Here is a 22,259-nt window from a genome sequence, read left to right on the forward strand (position 1 = left end):
TATTGAAACAAGTCTCTAAATACAGACACCAAAGTGTTACCATTACAACTTTTCTTCAATGAGTATATACTTCAGGTTAAAAAATAATTAAAACTAAAACAAGGATGAGGAAGTAACTGTCCCTCAAAAAAAAAAAAGCCAAGGTTCCTTTCTTATCACATAAGAAATAGCAAAGCATTAGACTTTACCGTTTTTATTCTACATAATCCTTTGCCGTTGCATTCTTTTTTTAGAAAGACACGTCATCTTCAGAGCTTTTAGACTAGAAGTTGAAATCACACAATTACTGGGGTCACAAGCATACAAATTGTTTTAGAACCACCTAGGCATTTAAGAAAGGCAGAAGTCTAGTTGCCCAAAGGGAAATAAAAAGCAGTTTGCAGTGACATAAAGACGGTCATTACACAAACAACTCTAAACAGAGCTATTTCGGAGGCTCTTGGCTCCTGGGCAGACACAGTGCCCAGGTGTTGTCTTTTCCCCTCTGCCAAGTACATCTGGGTTCAGCAGGTGTGACTGCGTGGTGGGAGGAGGGAAAGAAGTCATGGCTGGAGGAAAGTTATCACTGGTGGTGCTCATGGGAGTGATCACCAAGGCACTGGAACAATGAGCAGATCAAAGGGCTACCTGTAGCTCCTCCACCTGACAATGAAAAACCACCAAGTGCTTTGATTTTGTTGCATATACATTTCTTGTCAACTCCTGATAATAAAATGATAGTCTGAAGCTTACTGTCTATCTTGCATATACAATTACAACTATTTTATTGTAATTTGATAATTTAAAGTAAAACCCAAATCTTGATTTTAAAGTGTTTATACATTAGACAGAGATGAAAACAAGTTGGTAATTTATTTAGTCAGCTCTTAGAGTTTGCCTCTACTTAAGTATTTATTGCTTTCTAAAAGTGTATCACTTGTGCCATAAATCACACGTCAATGCATCAGTGCAAGTAGATAAGAATTTATTAAATTAGTTAATGGGTCTATTAAAGGAACATATTTTTTGTTTTAACCAGAGAAAGATTTATACACCAGCAGAGTTGTTTTCATTCATGTTTTTCACTCCTTCATGCATGCAAAAACTCAGCCAACAAATATTGAATGCCTACTGTGTACAAGGCATCATGTTTGGGGCTGGGTATATCCATTAGGGAATAAAACAGATGTTCTTCCAGCCCCCATGGAGCTTGCAAGAATACATTACAAACAAGAGAGAAAATAAGATAATAAGCACGTGATTATATAAATGTGATTTTCGAAAAATGCGTAATTTCAAAAAAGAACAGTAATAGAAGCTAGTGACAGGGGTATATTGTTTGTATCTATGTGTATGTTGATGCCTCAGTACTTGGAGAAGGTGATCACAAAGATTCTCTGAGGTTTTGTAGTTTAAGCTGAGGAATGATCTGGGAGCAGAAAATGGCAACATATAGAAGGAGATAGCTATAAATAAAGAAATAGGAAAAATACAGAAATAGAGACAGATGATGGTTTCAAGAAGATACTGAATACTTCAAAGGCCCCAAAAGAAATAAATATGCAAAAAAGGTAAGGATAAGAATTTGTACATTGTATTGTTATTTAGCTGATATGTACATGATATTAAAATAGCAATAAGTAGCAGAATAACAATTTACAGTGAAGAAATCAGGTTATTCTGAGATTCTGTGGGCAGAGAATACATCATACAGCAGTAATGGTCATCATTCTGAATGCAGAATGAAGAAAAATATAAAGTAAAACTCCAGTGAAGGCTAATGTAAAACAAAATCATGAAATAAAAATGACATAGATAAGTATTACTTGGAAAAAGGTGGTCTGATAGAAAAAATTAACCAGCAAATCAATAGATTAAAAATTAAGATTGTATTTGCAAAATTAAAAAGTACAGACTAATGTGTGTGGTGTTATTTTAGGGAAGCACATCCATGGAATTCCCTGTTGAGGTTTTGGCAAGCCTGTTGCATAAATATGTAGGCTACTTGGACAGATTCCAAATGACACAACTAAAATGATGAAAGGAATGGCTTACAAGGACAGATTAAAGGAAAAATATGTACAACTTTAGCATCTCAGAAAATAAAGAAGAAACATTATGGTTTACAAATATTTGAAACATGTAAATTGAGGAAAAAGAATTCTTTGTGTACAAGGTTGCATAATTACGAGCATATTAAAAAGGAAAAAAAAAAATCAAAACTTCCCCTAGCGATAATGTTGTTTTCCAGTAAGAACCATTTGGACAAATAATCCAAGATGGGCAAGGATTAAGGCCACCAAGCAGATATAGACATTCCCAGTAACCTAAACTCTGCAGACCTCAAAATATATAGAGGCCTATCTGAATAGGACAAAGTAGGACATCTTCCCATTACCCAGCTATGCTTTAAATTTAGAAGGGATCTTTCCTTGGATTTAAGGCTTTTCTCTGCAATTGTGCTAAAGTGAAAAAAGTCCTGGACTTGGGTCTACAAAACCTAGTTTTGAGTGTTTATCACTGGGAATAGAATTATTCTGTCTATAGCTTCATCTGTCAATGGGGATAATAATAATCCACTAGGTTTTTGTGAGGTTTAAAAGAGCTGTTGCATATGAAAACATATTTTATGTGCTTGAAAGCATAGCTCTTAGTGAATATATCAATTATCATAATGAGCTCAATGTGTCAAAAGGTGTAGGATGAAGACTGTCAAAGTGCATGATGCCTGGGACTAGGCTATTACATCTGTCTTCCTGCTCTAGAGAAAATCAGCTCTCCTCTGAGTTACTGTCTACCCTGCAGCTCTCTTAATTGGTTACCGTTTTCTCTCCCATAGCTTATAGAGATGTGGCAGGAGTCCCTCTTGTTCCTCGGTGCAACTTCCTGAACATTCTCTCCTTCCGCTCAAAAAAAAAAAAACAACAGCAAAAAAACCCTACCCAGTTTTAATTTCATGCCATAGATCTCTATTCCCCAATACTACCCCCCCTATTATAGTTATTTCTTCATCTCTGTACCTCTCTCACTCCTTAAAGATTTCTGTTCCTGGTTCACTATCATTCGCTCCAACATTTCTCTTGGTATAATTTTTTGGGGAATTTCAATACCCACATAAATATTTTTTCCATGTGTTTTGACTCACCTCTTCCAATGATCTTGTCTTCTACGCTCCTTCAACCATAACTTACTCCCAAATTTATAATTATCAGTATCTGTAATTATAGTCTAATTACCGCAATGCCCCCATCACCTTACTCCTCATACCATCACTTTCTTTCTTGCTCATTCCCTTTTGGACCCACAACTCAACCTTTCAAATTCACCAGGGTTTCCAGTGGATCCTATTACTTCTTGACAGAACTCCAGTTTTCTCATGGCCAATGAGGGGAAAGGGACGTTGGAAATTACCTTAGTTTGAGATTTAAAGAAGCAAAAATAATGAAAGCACGTGGGCTGAAAAATTCACAAATGGTTGAATACATCTTGAAATGGATAACCACAAAGACCAGGTTGGTAAAGAAGAGAGATAAGAAGAACTGAAAATTAGAGCAATGACAAGAGTGGGTTTACTGGGAATGAAGGGCAAGGAGAGGTAGAAAGACAGAAAATTCTGGCAAGAAATGGGAAGTCTGAGAAATTTAAAGTACTAGTAAATGAGCAAATCATGCGATGAGAAAGTCTAATGAACAGCATTGCCAGTAGGTACCTAAGAATGGAGCTGGGAATCATTTGTGTTGGGAACTTCCAGGAAGTTTAACACCAGAATATTAAAAGGGTCACAAGTTTTTAAGGGAACAAATAATAGAGAAGAAACAAGGTTCTGAAGCCTTTGAGGAAGTTCAGGATGTTGTGATGGTTAGTAATTGGCTCCAGAGAGGAAAGGAAATGTTATAGGCTGATGGCAGGAAAGTGTGAATGTTGTACTAAGAGGCAGTTAGAATAGTTTCCGAAAAAGCAAGTAGTACACCAACTCCTTCTTCTCATCTTGTGGTTCCAAGAACTGAGAAAAAAGCACCAACTATAACTACCTAAAGCAAAGTGGTATAGCAGAAAAGAGTAAAAGATAAGCTGGAATCACAGTCAAGTTTAAACTCTGTCACTGGTTGCTTGAATTATAGGACATGTTGAATTATAATTGATGTGACTTTTTCAAACCTCAGGTTCCTTATCTGTTAAATGAGATTAAGAATGCCTTTTCTGCTTATGTTTCCTAGAATAGACATGGGAAATGCTGAAGAAGTTTTAACTATTGTTTTTATTATTATTATTTTAGGGGAATAAATATAATAAAGCATGTAGAGGTCCATTTCAACTATAAAACACCATACAGATGTACAGAAGAAGATATTAACAAGGTGATCTCATATGATGGAATTTTCATTATTTTGTAAAATACTTAATGTTAATCCAATTCTAGTTTTAAAAAATAAATATCTTGGTTAAATAACTCTTAAAAGAAACCAGAAGATATAATTTTCTAGCTGATATGGTTGAGACCATTTGGTGCTTTTGTTTGGCTCAAATTTCTTAATGGGGTTACACAGAAATAAAATTAAATGAGGATGGAATGTAAAGCAAATAAAATATCTTCATTAAACTAGCAGAAATAAAAACCTAGTTAACCTTTACAACCACTATGTCCTACATTATGTATCTGTTAACCTTTAAAATCACTTTTTCCTACATAACGTATCTGAAAATTATAAAGTATGCTCTTACATATCATACTGAATAACAATGAAGCAATGGAATCCTAGAAAACCAAAATAAATTATAAAAATCATGTTGAAATAAAATTGAATGGCAAGGTTTTGAATCACTTCCCGAGTACTCCTCTTCTTTTTCCTGTCTTCACTATTCATACTAGTGATGCATTTTTCTAAAAGACACATTAACTCTTTCTGACCAAACAGAGCATACTCCACTCTTTATTTCTGAATGTGAAAAGAAAAGATGTATTGACACTTTACCAAATTAAATTTGAAAATTTAAAAAATTTTGTCCCAAGAAAATAAATATAATTTACCCCTTCCAAAATATCTACCTGTTAAATAGAAATTGGATATGATGTGTGTGTTTTACAAATAAGAAAATCATTTAACAAAATATGTCCATGACATACAGGACGTGTCACTCACTGAAATACAGCATAGTTCAGTAGTTAAGAGAGCAGGCTCTAGATTTAAACTGGATCCTATTTCTAACAAGCTACTTAGTAGATTATTTATTTGGGAGATTACTTAACCTCTCTGTATGTCTTTTCTCATTCATATGTAAATAATAATAGTACCTGCCTCATAGAATCATAGTGAGAATCAAAGATGGTACTTAGAACAGGGGAACACATAACATGCACTAAATAAATACTATACTTACTAACTATACTTAAGAAAGACATCCGAATGAATGCTCCTTGTTAAGTTATCTAGCAAGATGCTTAAATAGACATGGTGGCACTCCCCAAATAAAGAGAAGAAAGGAAAAAACAAACTGAAGTCTGAAAAATTATTGTTTCTAGATCAAAATTAAAGTTAGCTGGAAATGTTAGAACCTTGTATCTAACAAAGAAATTGATCACTCAGAGGTAGTTTTTCTTTTAACTGAAGATGCACAGCAAACACAGCACTTCTTGTCATGCCTGCATGTTAATATTGTGTGTTTAGCAATGCTCTTGCAGGAGTATTGAGAAATATTTTCAAAGTAGTTCACTCTATAACATATATTGTAAAAAAAAAAAAAAAAGTTAATATAACAAAGTGAGAAACAAAGCTTTTAAATTTCCTGGGACTACTTTGGACTTATCTTTTATAACATACTGCTGTTTAAAATATGTGGGTATCTCTCACAGAACACTGACGGGGGTGGGAGCGGGAAGTGGATAGCTCCATTCATTTGGATATATATTGAGTGTTTCGGTTTTGTTGTTGCTGTTGCATAGTTGTGTTGTTTGTTTTGCTTTGCACTGCTCTAAGCCCTGGCTCTGTAGGAAGTACAACATATGACACAAGAATTTATAAATAAATATGAAAGCATTTTGAATGGTAATTTGCATTTTGTTTGCCTATAGATAATTTCAAAATGGTGTTGACAATACAAAAGTTAAACTATAGAAAGAAAAAAGATGAATAAACAAACAGGAAAAAGTGTGTGGATAAAATTAGAGTTCAATTAGCATTTGGAGCCAAACATGTGAGGGGAGAAGGGTATCGGAGATGTGAGCAAAGATAAGACTGATGCCTATAATTGGGAGACTGCTCTATGCTACTGGGAGGGATTCACCAATTTATTTCAAATAAGAATATTCTCCAATGTTCCCACTTGACTGTCCTAGTCTTTTCTGCCCAAGGGTCATGAGCCCGTTTGACCTGGGCTGTCTTCATATGATCTCCAGTAGCAGTAAAATGTAAATGGTCATCCTGACCTCAGTACAAGAAGAGACTTAAGAGGAATATTGTGCATTCCCAAAATAAATGTCTTCATCAAATACCAAGCATAAAAAAGAATGCATGGTGTCCTAACCCATTCAGAGACCGCTTTCAATCATGCACAAAATCATTTAACAAAAAGAGATTAAAACCTTGGCCTTTCCGTCTGTGGGCTGTTATTACTATATTAAATTAGTTTTAAAGAGACTGATCAGTTTGATACAGACCTGTTTTAGAAAACAGAAAAAAGTAAAGCTTAGATCTAGAGTCAATTTTCTTTCTCCATAGTAACAATCACATTCAAAAGTGCTTTAGTACTCAAAAAGGCTTCACTTAAATTCTTGAACTTAAATCCTCCATTCTGCTTCATGCACTATTAAATCTTCTGTTGAACAAATCCTACCCAGCTTCTATCAGCATAATAATGCATATTTTAAAACAAAATAGTAGTACATTTTCTTCTAAAATATTACCAAATAATTGCAGGGCATATTATCTGCATTCTGAGATCTATTTCTTTTCTACAAAATTGAGTCCTCTGTTTTGTAATTTGTACCTTCATTTATTACTTTAGGAGGAAAATCAATAAAAAATGTATAACAACATATTATCTGAAATGATGGGAAAATAAAGTTTCAAACAAGCACATTCTTCAGATATGTCTCTTTCACCTTTAAACAGGTTTTTCAAGCTTAAACATTTTGGACAAAATCTCTTCAATAATGCACATATTTCACTGCCTTTGTATCCCCCAAATGTTGAACATATTGCAGTGAGTCTTTGTCTAGGATGCAAGATCAATACTGGTATCAAATACAAGCATATTCTCTCACAGGGTAATGCCTTTTGGCCTTTAAACATAGCCCCTCTCCCACCCCAAATAAATGTTTTTTTCTAGTTTTTTACACTGTAAGGTAGCTCTGCTTTTACATATACTTTTTCAATCTCCTCTTTGTCTAACAGCTGCCAGGTTTTACTGCTCTGATTAAGTCTGACCTATTACCTCATATGTCTTTAATTTTTTGAATTCAGTTTATAGAGAGCCCAGGAACTTAAAAACCAAGAGAAATAGACTTTTCTATACGATTTAAGGCCGAAATGCATTATCTATTTTAGGTGGTCAGGAGTTTTTGATGTTTTCTCCTAGGTTCTCAGCTCTGTGCTACAGGAAAAGCAAGATACTTCTCTACAAGTGGGGTGGATATAAGTTATTGCCCAGTTGATAGTTTTAGGCAGGATACTGTGATCATATCAAGGTGTAAAATCCTGAGTTCCTCCATAATTCAGATCTTAATTTATTTCTGTTTATGTTTTAAACCTCAGGATTTAGTAGTAGAGGCTTTAGATTGTCATTTTTTTTTCCTCACAAGAAAGCAGATTGCAAATGCCACAGTGTTCTGGAGATTTGCAACCTTTTAATAATGCTGACAGAATTTTATAGTGGATGCTGTGCCCTAGTTGCTATCCAGCAAGGAAATGTTGGGAGCAGGGTTATTTAAGGAGGACTCTGACACAGAAAGGATACCACTGGAGACAGACTCCTTGACATGATATCAGCGACTTTATAAAAAAAAGAGAGAACGTGTAGAAATGGTGTAACGGTGAATCTGTAACACTGTTTTAAGGTCTATATCAGCAGATGCTAGAACTAACTTTTGAGGAATGGTTCTCAGTTAAGGATCAATTAGAAACAAATAATGTCAAGTCACTGAAAGCTACTGAAACACAATAGGCACGTATATAAGGAATAATAACTTGCTTAAATGGGTAATGACAAAACTTTATCATGTCATTTAGTCTCTTTTGGCCAGTGACTTAAGTTAGAAACTTACAAGTTTTAGGAACCATACACCTTACCACTGTGACAGAAAAGGATAAGCTGTAATCTCTTCCAGTACTTTAGATCTATACATGTAAATAGTTGAATATACCTCCACGTAAATCAATATAACAAGTACTTACTTCTATGTATAAAATTTACAGCTGGTATGGAGAGTAAGCTTAAAAGTATGCCAAACATTTCAGTAATAACTGTTTTACTACAAGCTCCTCATAGCTCTATGTGCATTTCCTTGGAAGTTACTCAGGAACCCCCTGAGAAATAATGGCTCAACCTAGACATATAGTTATTTGTGTGTGGCAGTTAGAGCAACTCTGCTTCCAAGTTAAAATCCTGTGGTACAAGCAGCACGTCCTTACAACTCACCCTCCCTCTCTTTCTCAGGGGAGCACTGAAAACTTTAATAATATCAGTTTCACAGAGAGTAGAAAGTCACTTTATGTGGATTTGCAGATTAACATTTACTACTTTACTTCCCCCGCCCGCCACCCAACATCTTTCCTTTAAAAGATCTCCATTGATTATCCTGACACCTGCTGGCAAGGGCATAGTCGATGATCCTAGTCTACTTTTCCCTTCAACAATTCCCCCAAAGCAAAGACTGTTTAGAGGTATTTTCAGTAACAATTAAGTGGTAATTCATTCAGTGTAAGCATTTATAGTACTTAATTTTTAGCATTATCACAAAAACATTATTTTCAATAATCCATTTCACGTAGCCAACAACTTAAGTCTTTATATATAACTACATGTTTGCTTTGATTAACCAAAAGATATTGTAATCATTATATGGGCTGTGATTTAAAAAACAAAAACAAAAACATGCTAGACATCTTCCTTAAAAGACAGGTAAGAATTAAGTAATAGGAATGGCTTGGCTTTGGTTTTCTACTATTTTTTTTTCATCATAATAACATCAGTTTGCAAACTACTTAGGAAATAAACTCAAACTCATATAAACTCATAGGAGTAAACTGATTAGCCTGAGAGAAGCCATACCATTAATTACATATTTGCAAAATTCGCTGTTTGTTTCTCAGTACCCAAGTGTTCTGATTTACTCTGATTTGAACTGAGTTCTGAAACCCGCACTGTTTTCGTGGGTTTATTTGGCAAGGAATATAATGAACCTACTACATCATAAATGATACTCAAACCTACTGGCACCTGCAAGTATGTTCAGTAAACAACAAATATCAGAATTACTTTCTTAGGCTTTAGGAAACTCTCAGATCAGGCGGGTTTTCAAAACTGTACACAAATGATAACATATACAGGCCATCCCATTATTCAAAACCCTTCAAAAGATGAAAAGTTTTAAAAATAAATTACCTAATTAAAATTTTTATCTTAATATCAGTGAAATTAAGAGTGTGGACTACTAATTTAGAGTCTAAAAACTGTCAAACTTATACTTTGTGATGGTTTTGAGCAACCAAGCTTTTTTAGTCTAGTCATGTATATGGTATCCTCATTTTGTGAGAAGGAAAAATCATATGTATCTAACAAGAAAGGAAAATTTTATGAAAATATTTATTAAAAATACCCTACACTCTGAATACATGTTTTATATAAACACTGATCTTAAAATATTTGAGAAAAATACAAGAGAGTTTTAATTTAGAGAAGAGTTCAGAAGTAAAATACATTTGCCTGGTTTTGAAGATTTTGTAAATTCAAGACTGCAGAGGGGAGAACAGACCATTTCAATATTTGTAACCCTTAATTTGTATTATTATAAATGTTTTCCCCAAACAATATAAATTTAAAACAAAAATACATTTCAATTCTAAGAAAATATTTCAAAAATAATTAGAAAAAACTTTTTTAGGACCAGAAGGGAAAAAATGTGTTTTGTATTATAACAGTGGTCAGGGCTTTCTTTGCATTAGTGTCAAACTGTACCAGCAGGATATTTTATCTTCAATTACTTATTATTTTTAATTCAGTATTTCCAAGTTATTTTTTTAATGTTTCACCTGGAATCTGCAGCTGGCATTGATTTTTAAAGTATAAAATTAATGATCATGTAAATCAAGTAATGAAGACACTAATGTGTAATAATTTTTTTAAAGTACAGTAACCTGTTATTTCAGCATCAATATTGCTATACTAATCATAGAAGCATGGGTGTTTTTACCTCGAGTGAGACTGCTCAGGTACTAACTGATCCCCATGTAGAATTAACTAAAAATCGCCATTTATTAAAAAAGGAAATGTGAATGCCAATGATTCATAGTATATAGGACATGTCTAGACATTTTTAAACAGTGCCATTTGCTTAAAGACTTCAGACACAAACTGCAAGCACAGGGACAGATTGCATAAGATGTCACGTGCTTGCTGCAACTGTATGCATGTAATTGGATTTTTTAGAGCAACCCATAACAATGAATAATTTAAGAGTTAATGAAATATTCAATCTGACTGATCCACTGGTTTAATTTTAAAATAAAAACGACTAAGAAAAGGAATTACATGTCCTTATCAAATCCCAGTCATTAATATGCATAAATTGCAACCCACACGGGGAAACACCAATCTATAAAACGTATACATTAGACAAATGATATCTGGGGAGGTGGGGTGGGAGAGGTGCAAGGTAAATTCTCATCGTTAACACTGGCCTCAGTAAGTTTGCTCAAAGTTTAATTGTTTGGAGATGTCACGCAAGCTGTACTCTGCCTTTCTGCAGAGCTGAGGGAGAATAAATTAGAAAGGTGCAAGTTTAACAAAAAGAGCTCGTGGAAAATGGTCCATTTCTTTCCTATCCCTCTCCTCACAGGCCGTCTGGACAAAAAGAGAAATCTACGGAAGAATGTGGAGTACACACTGCCCAGCATTGTCTAGGGGACGGAAAGAGAGCCCAGGCAACACACCAAGAGTAAGCTGTGCCCTGGGCGTGTGTATCTCTGGACAGCAGAGCTTCCGGCTGCAGCGAGACGGGACTCACCGCGCCCGAGGGCTCCAGCAACCAGACCTAGGGAGGCTAGCGCGGCACGCAGGTTAGATATACTTTCTCCTCCTCCACCTGCGCCGCCCTCCGCCTAGGTGCCAGGACTGATGATGGAGGCGATGGTGTCAAGGAGTAGGTGCCTGTGAGTGGGTGAGTGTGTGTTTTCGGTTTGGGGTGGGAACGGAGGCGGGGAAAGGAGGAGGGGAGGGGAATGCCTGCCGTTCTCCCCCTCCTTTCCTGCTGAGGGATCAAAGTGCAGAAGGAATCCAGACGGGAAATGAAAGAAAGGAGAAATATCGGTAGTGGAAGCACTGTCTTTTTCGTATAGCTGGGGCAGTCCGCAGTGCAACTACAGAGCCATTACCATTCCTTAACCTTCAGTGGAGTGGCTGGCTGCCTGTGTGATAACTGGAAGGGCACATAGTAAACGCGGGCGAGGCACACACCTACTCGCAGGGGGAAATAGCCACATTCTGGGGGAGGGAGGGAGGCCGAGGAAAGGTGCGGCCTGGATAGCTACTGATAGGGCACCGAGGGCATCTGGCCAGGAACACCCGGCTTCTTAGGCAAATAGTAGCCCGAGTTCACAATTTTCCTGTGAAACAAATAGACGGATGGGTGCGTGGATGAATGGTGTAGGATATTCATTCAGCGTCTAACCTCAAATGGATTTGAGTCAATGCATTTTTTAATCCAGCCACATTTTTTAAGAGGCACAGCATTTTAAACCCTGTAGTGCACTCAGCTCTCCACTTGAAGCAGCCTGCGGAGGGTTTCATTACCTACTGAACGCATAGAAGGAGCCGCCTGTATATGTGGGCGCAGAAGGCACTCGGGTCCGCTTCGAGCAACCTACCCAGAGTCCCTGCAGCTCCCCCTGCCCTTTCCAGGCGCCAACTTCAACGCCAACGCGAGCTTAGATGGAACCAAGACCAAGGCTTGTATTGACAGGCCATCCTTCCCAGGGACCTGGAAGCCAACTACGCAACTCAGCAGGAGACTCTTCAAAGTCCTGTGTTTTGGGGTTGTTTTTTTTTTTTTTTTAACAGACTGGTTTATTTCATGCAATTCATGAAAACCACCGCCAGACCACCTCTTACAACTTTTCCGCTCTTGGGCGGGGGCGCCAGGGTTGTCTCGCAACGCAAGATTCCCTATTACCAAGAGTTAGGCTCCTACCAGGAGGGTATGCTGAGCAAAGCTTGAGGCCCTTTGGGCTACAGGAAGGGCGGGTTCCTGGGGTTTTTCTGCTACTGGTGCTGCGCCTCCAGGATGGGGAGATGGGAGAAAGCCAAACTGACTTATCAGACCCGTCTCCACCGCACCCACCGCCCAAACTCCCAGCACCGGGCTCGGATTTGCAAACTGCTTGGCGTGGGCCGGGCACCAGAGCACAGCACCCTGGAGGCGGACAGCCCTAAGGCACTCTTCCCCTTTCCACTCCTCCACTCCCGGGGCACGCTCGCTTCCCTCGCTCCCCAGCGAAAGCCCCGTCTGGAGCCGGGAGCCGGCATCACCCACACTGCCCAGGGAGGGTTCGCGTGGCTACCCGGGGGCCAAGTAAGCCGTGGAAGATCTGTTTTCCCTCCCGCCTCCCCTGCATCCCCGTCCTTCCTCGATCTCATCTGGGTACCCCACACCCTCTTCCCGGCTCAGCCCCGCATACTCCTCTCTGACTTTGCGAGCACTTTTCCTGGGCACGCAGGGCAGGGCGCAGCCTCCTCGGTGCCGCCCACGGCGCTCGCCACCCCGGGAGCGCCCGGGGGACCTCCTCCAGCCCCCTGCGCAGCGTTTCCCAGGGGACTCTCTGCCTGTCCCGCAACCGGGGCCGTCGCCTCACCTTTGCAGAACTGAGGGACACCAAGGCTGAGCCCAACCAGGAGCCAAGCAGCCACCGAGCGCTTCATGATCCGTCTCTCGGACGTGACCCCGCTGGTCAGGGGTCCTACTGGAGGGTAGTGTCGTTGAGGCTGCACCGCAGGGCAGCGGCAGACCCCGCCCCGACAGAGGATTCAAGAAGATGTCTTTTTCCTGCAGCGTCTCCTTAAACAAATTCTTGGAGAGAGCAAGAAAGAGTGGCGACCAAAGAGAGGAATATTTCTTCCCCTTTTGCCTGCGCTCCGGGGCGCTGGGAGGTGGGTGAGCTCCGGGGAGTCGCCAGCGGGCTCAGCCTCCTCTGCGGGTGGGTCCCAGACGAGGCGCGGCGGGCGGGGCCGGGCGCCGGCGGCGGCTCGGGGTCACCCGCGCTGGCGGACCCGCAGACTGTGTGCTCTGCTCGCGCCGCCGCGGCCGGCTGCGGGGCTTCTGACTTAAGAGAACAATGAAGCGTGAGCAGGCGGGGAGCGAGGGAGCGAGCCGAGAGCGCACTGTGTACAAACAGAGGCGGCGTGCGTGTGAGCTTGAGCCTCGCAGGCGCCCGCCCGCCCCGCGCGCCCCTCCTTCCTATTCCCTCCAGCAGCCTCCCCCTCTTTCTCCTCCCCTCAACTAACCCCCAGAGGTGGCTCCTTCTGCTGGAAGAGAAAAGGGAGACAACTGCAGCCACACCCTGGCACCTGCCACCACCTCTGAAGTTCCTACAGTGCCTATACCTTCTGCACACACGCCAGAGACTCCGGGGTTAAGGGAAGCAACCCTTGGTGTCTGAGATTCTCTTGGTTTCCAGCATTGACTTTATAATTAACCACGTTAAGGAATCCCCTGAAGTCCCGTTCTCTGCATAGCCAGAAAAAGAAGTTAAGAGATTTTGAAAAGTGGCTCTTGGGGCACAAAGCTGCCCGAGAGAGAACGCTGCAAAGTGAATTGTCCCGGATTCCAGGAAATGCAACCTGGTCAGCAGCCAGCCTCTAATCAGCTAAGACAGGGCTGCTCTGCTGCTGTTCTGGCTGCACTTTGGTTGGCTCTAGGGTTGGGGAGAGAGCCCTGTGGGCTCCTCTGGCCACCGGGGCAAAAAGGTGAAGGCACAGGGCAAGCCAGTGGGAGGCATACATCTCCTCAAGGAGGACATCTGTTTCAGATGAGAAATAGCGGGGCGAGTTTGGGGACCGTGCAAGAAAATAAAAGGCAAAGACAGATTCTTGAAGCATCACCATGGTAGATCAAATTTCGCTGCTACCCACCAAAAGCAATATAAATTGACTGGCTTTTGCAGTCAAAGTGGCTGAACCAAACTACAGCCCATGGCTTACAATAGTGTTTTCTCCTCTGTTTTCCATTTAAAATATTTGCTTAGGGTACGTGGATTCAGCTCTGGCACTTGCAGGTACCAAAATGAAAAACAGCCTTTTTTTTTTTTTTTTTTCCTTCTAGAGAGGGAGGTAGGAGAGAGACAGAAACACCAACAAAGAAACATTGAAGGAAACATAGTTGAAGGCAAAGATTTGAAAGGAGAATGTACTAAGAAAAGGATAGCAGAGGACAATTGGTCATGCAATTCATCTCCTTTTGCCTCCTTGACTCCTTTAAACTTCAATTTCTACCTTCCTTTGGAATTTGAAGTGAGAGCAAGGATGTAAGGCTGATGGAAAAATAACTGCATACTGCCACCGAGAAGTTAAGGTACCGCTGGCAAACAAAAAAACAAGAGCAACAACAAAAATTATTTGAAAACAAGGTTTGTTCAGATCTCATGTTTGGTGGGGGTACAAGAACATTTTTAAAATAATGATTTTGTTAAGGGAAAGAGGAAGAATCATTTATTTACATTCTGTTTTCTTGCTTAAAGCCACAGATGTTAGTGTAACGTACCACTGTCTAGAGCTGCAGCAAAGCAGTTTTAAACAAGCAAATTCCAACTTTCTGTCACATCACTGTTACTTAATTTTAAAAGTATGCTTTTTATCAGTCATGTGGTGGCATATCCATCATAAAGTATCTCTTTAACTTTTTGAAGTGAGATGTTTAATATTACTTTTAAGGTATTATTTCTAAAACATAGTACTAAATCTCAAAAACGAACAGACACACACTACTATACATATGACAGGTAACAAATAAGGACCTACTGTATAGCGCAGGGAGGTCTACTCAATATTCTATGATAACCTATATGAGTAGAGAGTCTAAAAAAGAATGAATATATGTATTTGTATAACTGTATCACTTTGCTGTACACCTGAAACTAACAAGACACTGTAAATCAACTATACTCCGAGAAAAATTAAAATAAATAATAAAATAAAATCAGAAACCAATGACTGTGATGAGACATTAAAGAATAAAAGTGTGCCAAGAGTTTTGTTTATTTTCCTATTTATTCCCTGTTTATTTCCACGTTTCTGATAATATATGACCTCAGTAGGCATGTTAGAAAGTTAATTTTTTTGGCAACAGTGTATGTTACTAAAATTTTCTTTCTTTTAGTTTAAGTTCTTAAAAAAAAAAACTCCAGGAGAGCATAAAGCTACACTAAAATTCATATTCTATGACCAAATGCCTAGAATTGTGACTATATATGCCATCTGTATTACCTGGTAGTCGACCTGTAAAATATGTTGCCAGTTTAATACCTCTACTTTCTTAAGTCCCATTTCCAATCTAAATTTGATACATAATCTTAGATTCATACCTCCCTGTACATAGTTACCCCTTTTTTCCCACTTATTGATAATCATCATGTATTAATAGCCTTTCATTTTGAAAATTCCAGGCACTTTACCTAATTTACAGTTATAGGACTCATTTCACTCTTACTAAACGCATATACAGCCTATACAGCCTGTCCAGAAGTGGAATATAAGAAATGTTAAAGGACCACAAGAAATAGACATTTTATAAAAGGAAAAGAAAAAGGGCAAAATTCTGTTAAGAATTTTTACCTCACACAAAGTGCAAAAGGACCTTTACTAATCACATATGATCCAACCTACAGTTTTATAGCTTCTCCAAATATATGCCTAGAGCATCAAAAATGAATCTATACATCACTTGAAGACAGCAGGTCCCAAAATATTTTCTGCAGGCTTACTTTCCCCAAGATGTTAGTGGGGAAAAAAAAAGTTTCATAGTCAAATAATTTTGGGAAACATCGCCAATCAAAGCAGCCTCTTAAAGATTCATGGTGAATGTTAGCATATTAAAAACTTTGAAAGGTCCTGTGATTAAGAAACTTTTTCAAAAGTGTTAATCCAGCATTGTACAAAGTTTGTGGGTTTTTTGTTTTGTTTTGACTAAGGTAAGCTTTTTCTCTGCACACCTGTTAACATATTGTATTTAGCGCTATAAGGAAAATAACTTGGGAAATGTTGTCTGAAAATAAAGCAGAATAAAGTATCAGCAAAACAAACAAAAAAGAGACTGTGGAAAGTTTACCGATTTTCAAGAACTATTCTATTGACTCCTTGTTTAGATTCTGGAACAGAACATGTCTGAATTGGAATACTGTCTCTACCACTTTAACTCTTTTAACATAGGCAATTCAGTTAATCGCCAAGTCTCAATATTCTCATCTGTAAAATGGAGTTAGTAATAGTATCAAACTCATAGTGGTAAATTATTGTGGTTACAAAAGGGCCTAGGCCAGTAGTGGGCACACGGTGGTGGTGATGGTGGTGATGATGATGATGATATGATGATGACGACGACAGAGACAATAATCACATACAGAATTCCAAAAGAATTTTCCTCAATAGCTGATTATCTCAATTTCCCATCCCCCACCCCCATTAAATTATCTGGAAAAAAAATTTTTAACTCGTCTTTTAATTTGTCAATCAGCAAATAAAGGTAGCATTTTGTATTCCTGTAATTATTGAAAGATATTTATAAATAAACTAGATAGAGGAAGCGCCTTAGATTATTTGATCAAATTACACTCAGTAGTACTATTAATTTTAAAAATCATTTTGTGCTTAAAAACTTTACTTTGCATTTAGAAAACTCTATTTTCTTTAATATCCCAAATGCCTCTGAATTAAAATCTCAGCACTGTGGGATCCAAAGCAGAAAACCCAGTCAAGCCCACCTAGACTTCTGACTTACAGAACTGTGAGCTAATAAATTGGTGCTTTAAATTGCTAAATTTGTGATAACTTGTTAAGCAACAAGAGAAAAGTAATACAGGAAGTCACTATCATCATCCCTTTTTTAGAGAGAAGGAATGTGGCACAGGTTGGTTAGGTAAATTGCCTATGGTCTCAAGTTAGTGTCAGTCTGAATCCAGAAACCACTTTACTCTACTGGTAAAAATCATGGAGGGTCAGCTCTATGCTAAGCACTAATGCGTCTTAAAATATATTGCTTCACTAAGTCATCCCAACAACATTTATGAATTAAATATTATTATTATTTCTATTTAACAGTTGAGGAAACCAATTTGCTCAAGATTAAGGCAGCAATGAGGGATGGAGCCAGGAGCCATGATCTGAGCCCTGGTTTGATTCCAGGAGCAATTTTCATAACCATTATGCTGTAGCATCTATTTAGTCAGGGGTCTAACTTATCTCATTCATTTATATTTTCAATTTAAGTGGCTATAACTGTAACTGCCATTTTTTTAGTACAGTCTGCATTCTCTTTGACCTTGATTTATCATTTTAGAGTACACCTTGCTTGAGTGTAGAGTTCCAAGTACATTTTAAAATTCTCTAAAATATTTGCATAACTCATAACACTTTTTTTCATTGCTCTCCATAACACCAAGCTAATTCTTTCCTCCAGTCCTCTGTTCATGCTGTTGCCCCAATCTGAAAGGACTTCTTACAAATTCTACTAGCTGAATTCCTGTCTGTCAGACCTCCCAAATTATTCCAGCACCACAGAACCACGATTTCTTAGAATTAGTACTTCTTATTTTTTTCTAGTTGTTTCATTGGTGCTAGTCTTATCTTTCCAAATAATTACAAACGGACCTTGCCATGAAGATAACTGCATTCCTTGGATATTAGCTGAATGTTATATTCTAAACCTTAAATCTTTCCACTATGAACACTAAGGAAAATTCATTTTTAAAAGTACACATTTTATACCAAATTCAGAGTTCCCAGTATTTCCCTGCTTGATTCCCTGATGGATGCTGTTTCCAGAACATATGCAGGACCATTACACAGGGGTGAGCCTTTGCCTTCAGGGTCTGACCCTAGTAAGAGAAATTTCTGGTGCCTCTAATTACTTCCCTCCAGTTTCCTGCTCAACCCATTGAACGACTTAGTTTTCAGCTCCCTAAAATATTTTTTCAATAACTAATACATGCACATAATAAAAGCTCAAAGGTACAAGTGGTTGTACAGAGAAATAAAGGTTTCCTTCTTGATGACATTCCCTCCTTACACAGGGATGCTTCCCCAGGGCCAACAGATGGTAGCTAGTAGCTATTGCTGTGTATCCTTCAAAAGATATGTGTATATATACATACACACATACAACCACACACCTGTGCACATGTGTGTATATAGAGTATTATATACGTGCTTTTGAAAAAAGTTGCTAAGTTATACAAACATTATGTATCTTACATTTTTTCACCAAAATATTATATATTTCTGAAGTTGCATCAAAGACTGGCATCATATTTGCATAACATAAATCCTTTTTGATAGACATTCCTTTCCAATCTTTTGTGATTGCAAGCAATGTTGCAGTGAATGCACATCTTACACACATGTGCAAGATAAACTCATTAGAATAGACTGCTTGAAGTGGCATTGTTGGGTGAAAATTGTGGGACTTCCCTGGTGGCACAGTGGTTAAGAATCCGCCTGCCAATGCAGGGGACACAGGTTGGAGCCCTGGTCTGGGAAGATCCCACATGCTACGGAGCAGTTAAGCCCATGCACCACAACCACTGAAGCCCATGTGCCACAACTAATGAAGCCCACACACCTAGAGCCCGTGCTCCGCAGCAAGAGAAGACACCATAATGAGAAGCCCATGCACTGCAACCAAGAGTAGCCCCCGCTCGCGGCAACGAGAGAAAGCCCACGCACAGCAACGAAGACCCAACGCAGCCAAAAATAAATAAATAAATATAATAAAATTATAAAGAAAAGAAATGATTGTTTAAAAAATAAATAAATAATAAAATAAAATTATGGTAGATATTGCCATACTGCCATTCATAAAAGATGTATGAATTCATCCTTCCACCTATAAAACATCAAAGAACTTGTCTTCCTTACATCTCGGATGATACAATGTGTTTGCAATTTGCGGTCTTCTCAATCTTGCAGATGAAAAGTGGTATCTCATGGTTTTGAATATTTTTTGAGTGGTTTTAGGAACTTTTCACATATTTAAAAATAATTTACATTTTCTTTATGTTACCTACATTTCATGTGTTTTGCTCTTTTTTCTAATGGGTTGCTGACCCTTTTCTTGATTGGTAATCTGCATATAATAAAGAAGTTAGACCACTGTGTGTCACATTTATGACAAACAATTTATCCAGCTAGTTTACAGCTGCTTTGATTTTGCTGTGCTAAAATGTTTTATATCTGGAGTGATGAAATTTAACCACCTTTGCTTTATGACTTCTAGGTTTTATTTTTTTGCTAAGATAGACCCTCACCATTCTGAGTTTATAAACATATTCTCATATATTTTCTCATAGTACTTTTATGGATATTATGTTTTCATGTGTGTATTTACAATTCTTACTCAACTGAAATTTATTTTTTAATTAATTTATTTATTAATTTATTTATTTTTGGTTGTGTTGGGTCTTTGTTGCTGCACTCGGGCTTTCTCTAGTTGTGTCGAACGAGGGCTACTCTTCGTTACGGTGCATGGGCTTCTCATTGCGGTGGCTTCTCTTGTTGTGGAGCACGGGTTCTAGGCATGTGGGCTTGAGCAGTTGTTGCACGTGGGCTCAGTAGTTGTGGCTTGCGGCCTCTAGAGCACAGGCTCAGTAGTTGTGGTGAATGGGCTTAGTTGCTCTGCGGCATGTGGGATCTTCTTGGACCAGGGCTCGAACCCATGTCCCCTGTATTTGCAGGCAGATTCTTAACCATTGGGCCACCAGGGAAGCCCCATAGGTATTTAATATTTTTATGTACTTATTTAAATGTTTTTTTTCAGTTATATTTTGTAACTGGCTGTTTATAAGAAGGCTATTTGTGTGTGTGTGTGTGTGTGTATACTTATGTTATAGTCAGTCACTTTATCAAAGTCTTTTACTGTTTATATCAGTTTTTTTAGTTTATTCTTTTGGATTTTTCACATATACAATTATATCATCTGAAAATAATATTAGTTTTACCCTCTTTTAACAGATTTTCATACTTATTTCTTTTCCCCATGAAACTGTTGTAACTGCTGCCAAATAAATGCTAAATAAATGGACACACTTGTACTGTTCCTGACTCTGATATGACCATTCTAATGACCTTTTATGGCACAGCACATGGCCTCTGGTCTCCTGGGTCCAGGTGAGGTGGTACAGTCATTTTCTATATACCAACATTTGCTCGAAAAATAACTTTAAGGGGTGAAGACTTTACTGTTAGCGTAGAAATGAAATAAGTGTTCATGAATGTACAGGATATGATAAAAAGAAAAATGATGTTTTCGTTAGCAAGAGAGGCTTGTGAAGATTTGGCAGGATTGGATGCCGTAAAATTTGAGGTTGCATTTGACAGAAATCTGGAATGCAACGTATGTCTTCTGATTTAAAACAAAATGATAAAAAATTCTTTTTTGCCCACCATACCCATAGCTATTTAAATATATGGTTTACTGGGGGGAAATGATAGTATAACAGTCCAAAGGACACTTTTAGACTATTTCCTCTTTTATCTAGCTTTCATTGGCATTTCCCTCTCTTTTTCCCTGCAGATATTTATTTATTTAAAATATACAAGACTTCTGGTTTGATACATCAAGCATAGTAGTTGGACCAAAACTAAATGAAACTTAGAGAAAAATGTTTCTGTCTCCATAAACAAATGAACACATAAGATCTTCTTTGATTTTCCTGGTTCCAAAAGACTACAACTTAATGAGAAAACTCTGTCAGTAAAAAATTTTCACAATCACTGTTTCATCAAAAAAAAAAAAAAAAGAAAGTTCAAATGGAATATATTTTAATAGATGGTATTTTGGCAAATGCAATTTGAAATACGGTATGTTTCCTCAGCCATGGGGAGAATAACATTTGATTTCATGTGTTTAAAATTGACATTGATTCTGTTACTTTTATCTGAACACAAAATACTCCTAGCACATTCCCTAACATACATAGTAATTTTAAATACTTCACTAAAATATCATGCATCTCTCATATTAAAGTTGCAATTTGTCTTAAATTATTATTGTATTAACATAATATGAAATACTAGATTAAATATTTTTAACCCATACTTTTCCCATACAAACCTATACAAAACCATAATGCCTATATTAAAATTGAAGGATTCAGGAAATACCATGGTTTTCACTGTGAAGAAAATTATAACATCTTGACCTTATGCCTTTGAGGGTGAGCAAAACAAAACAGTAATTTAAACCAAAAGATTTTTAATAAGGTTTTGAAAACACAATGGTAGCATGCCTTTTTTGTTTTATTGGATGATCTTGGGAACTTTAATTCATAGGGAAGCTTTTATTTTCAAGAACAAAATCATAAAGCATATATAAAAACTATGAAGCAAAATTTCACCACTGCCTCACTAAATCCTTAGAGAACTGAGAGATTTATAGTTTGATTCTAATCATTATATTTTTCTTGAGGAATAATATATAGGAATGCAACTCGATTTATAATGAAATTTATGATCTGAAATATAATGAAATGGATAGTTCAAACTGAAAAGTTGTGGCTGCTATAGTAAAACCCATTGTAATATGGGCCTTCAGTTATCTAATCATCAATAAAATAATTTAAAAATTAATTTTGCACTTAGCTGAATTATGATTTACCATTTTATTGTAAGGAATACATTCCTGAATGTTTTCTATAAAATAATGTAATGAAAAAAAAACATGAATTTGAAAGTAGAGATTATAAAGCAACCTAAAAGTCAGCGTTTTTTTTTTTTTTTTTTTTTTTTTATGATGAGTTTAGAGGATACCTGAAACTGTCAAACCAGAGATGAATAAATTAAAAGTGTATTCAGATAGAAGGAAG

General features: G+C 37.7%; 1 protein-coding gene across 2 annotated transcripts in view; it reads right to left on the reverse strand.

The window, feature by feature from the left end:
- Positions 1-13,110, reverse strand: part of EDIL3 (EGF like repeats and discoidin domains 3) — a 427,880-nt gene extending 414,770 nt beyond the window's left edge. For both annotated transcript variants that reach the window (XM_065874095.1, XM_065874094.1), the window contains exon 1: positions 13,044-13,110. In XM_065874095.1, coding sequence (XP_065730167.1) covers positions 13,044-13,110 — 67 coding nt within the window. The remainder of the gene's footprint in view (positions 1-13,043) is intronic.
- Positions 13,111-22,259: the final 9,149 nt, after the last annotated feature.

This window comes from Phocoena phocoena, chromosome 3 (genome assembly GCF_963924675.1).
Source record: "Phocoena phocoena chromosome 3, mPhoPho1.1, whole genome shotgun sequence".
NCBI classification, from domain to species: domain Eukaryota; kingdom Metazoa; phylum Chordata; class Mammalia; order Artiodactyla; family Phocoenidae; genus Phocoena; species Phocoena phocoena.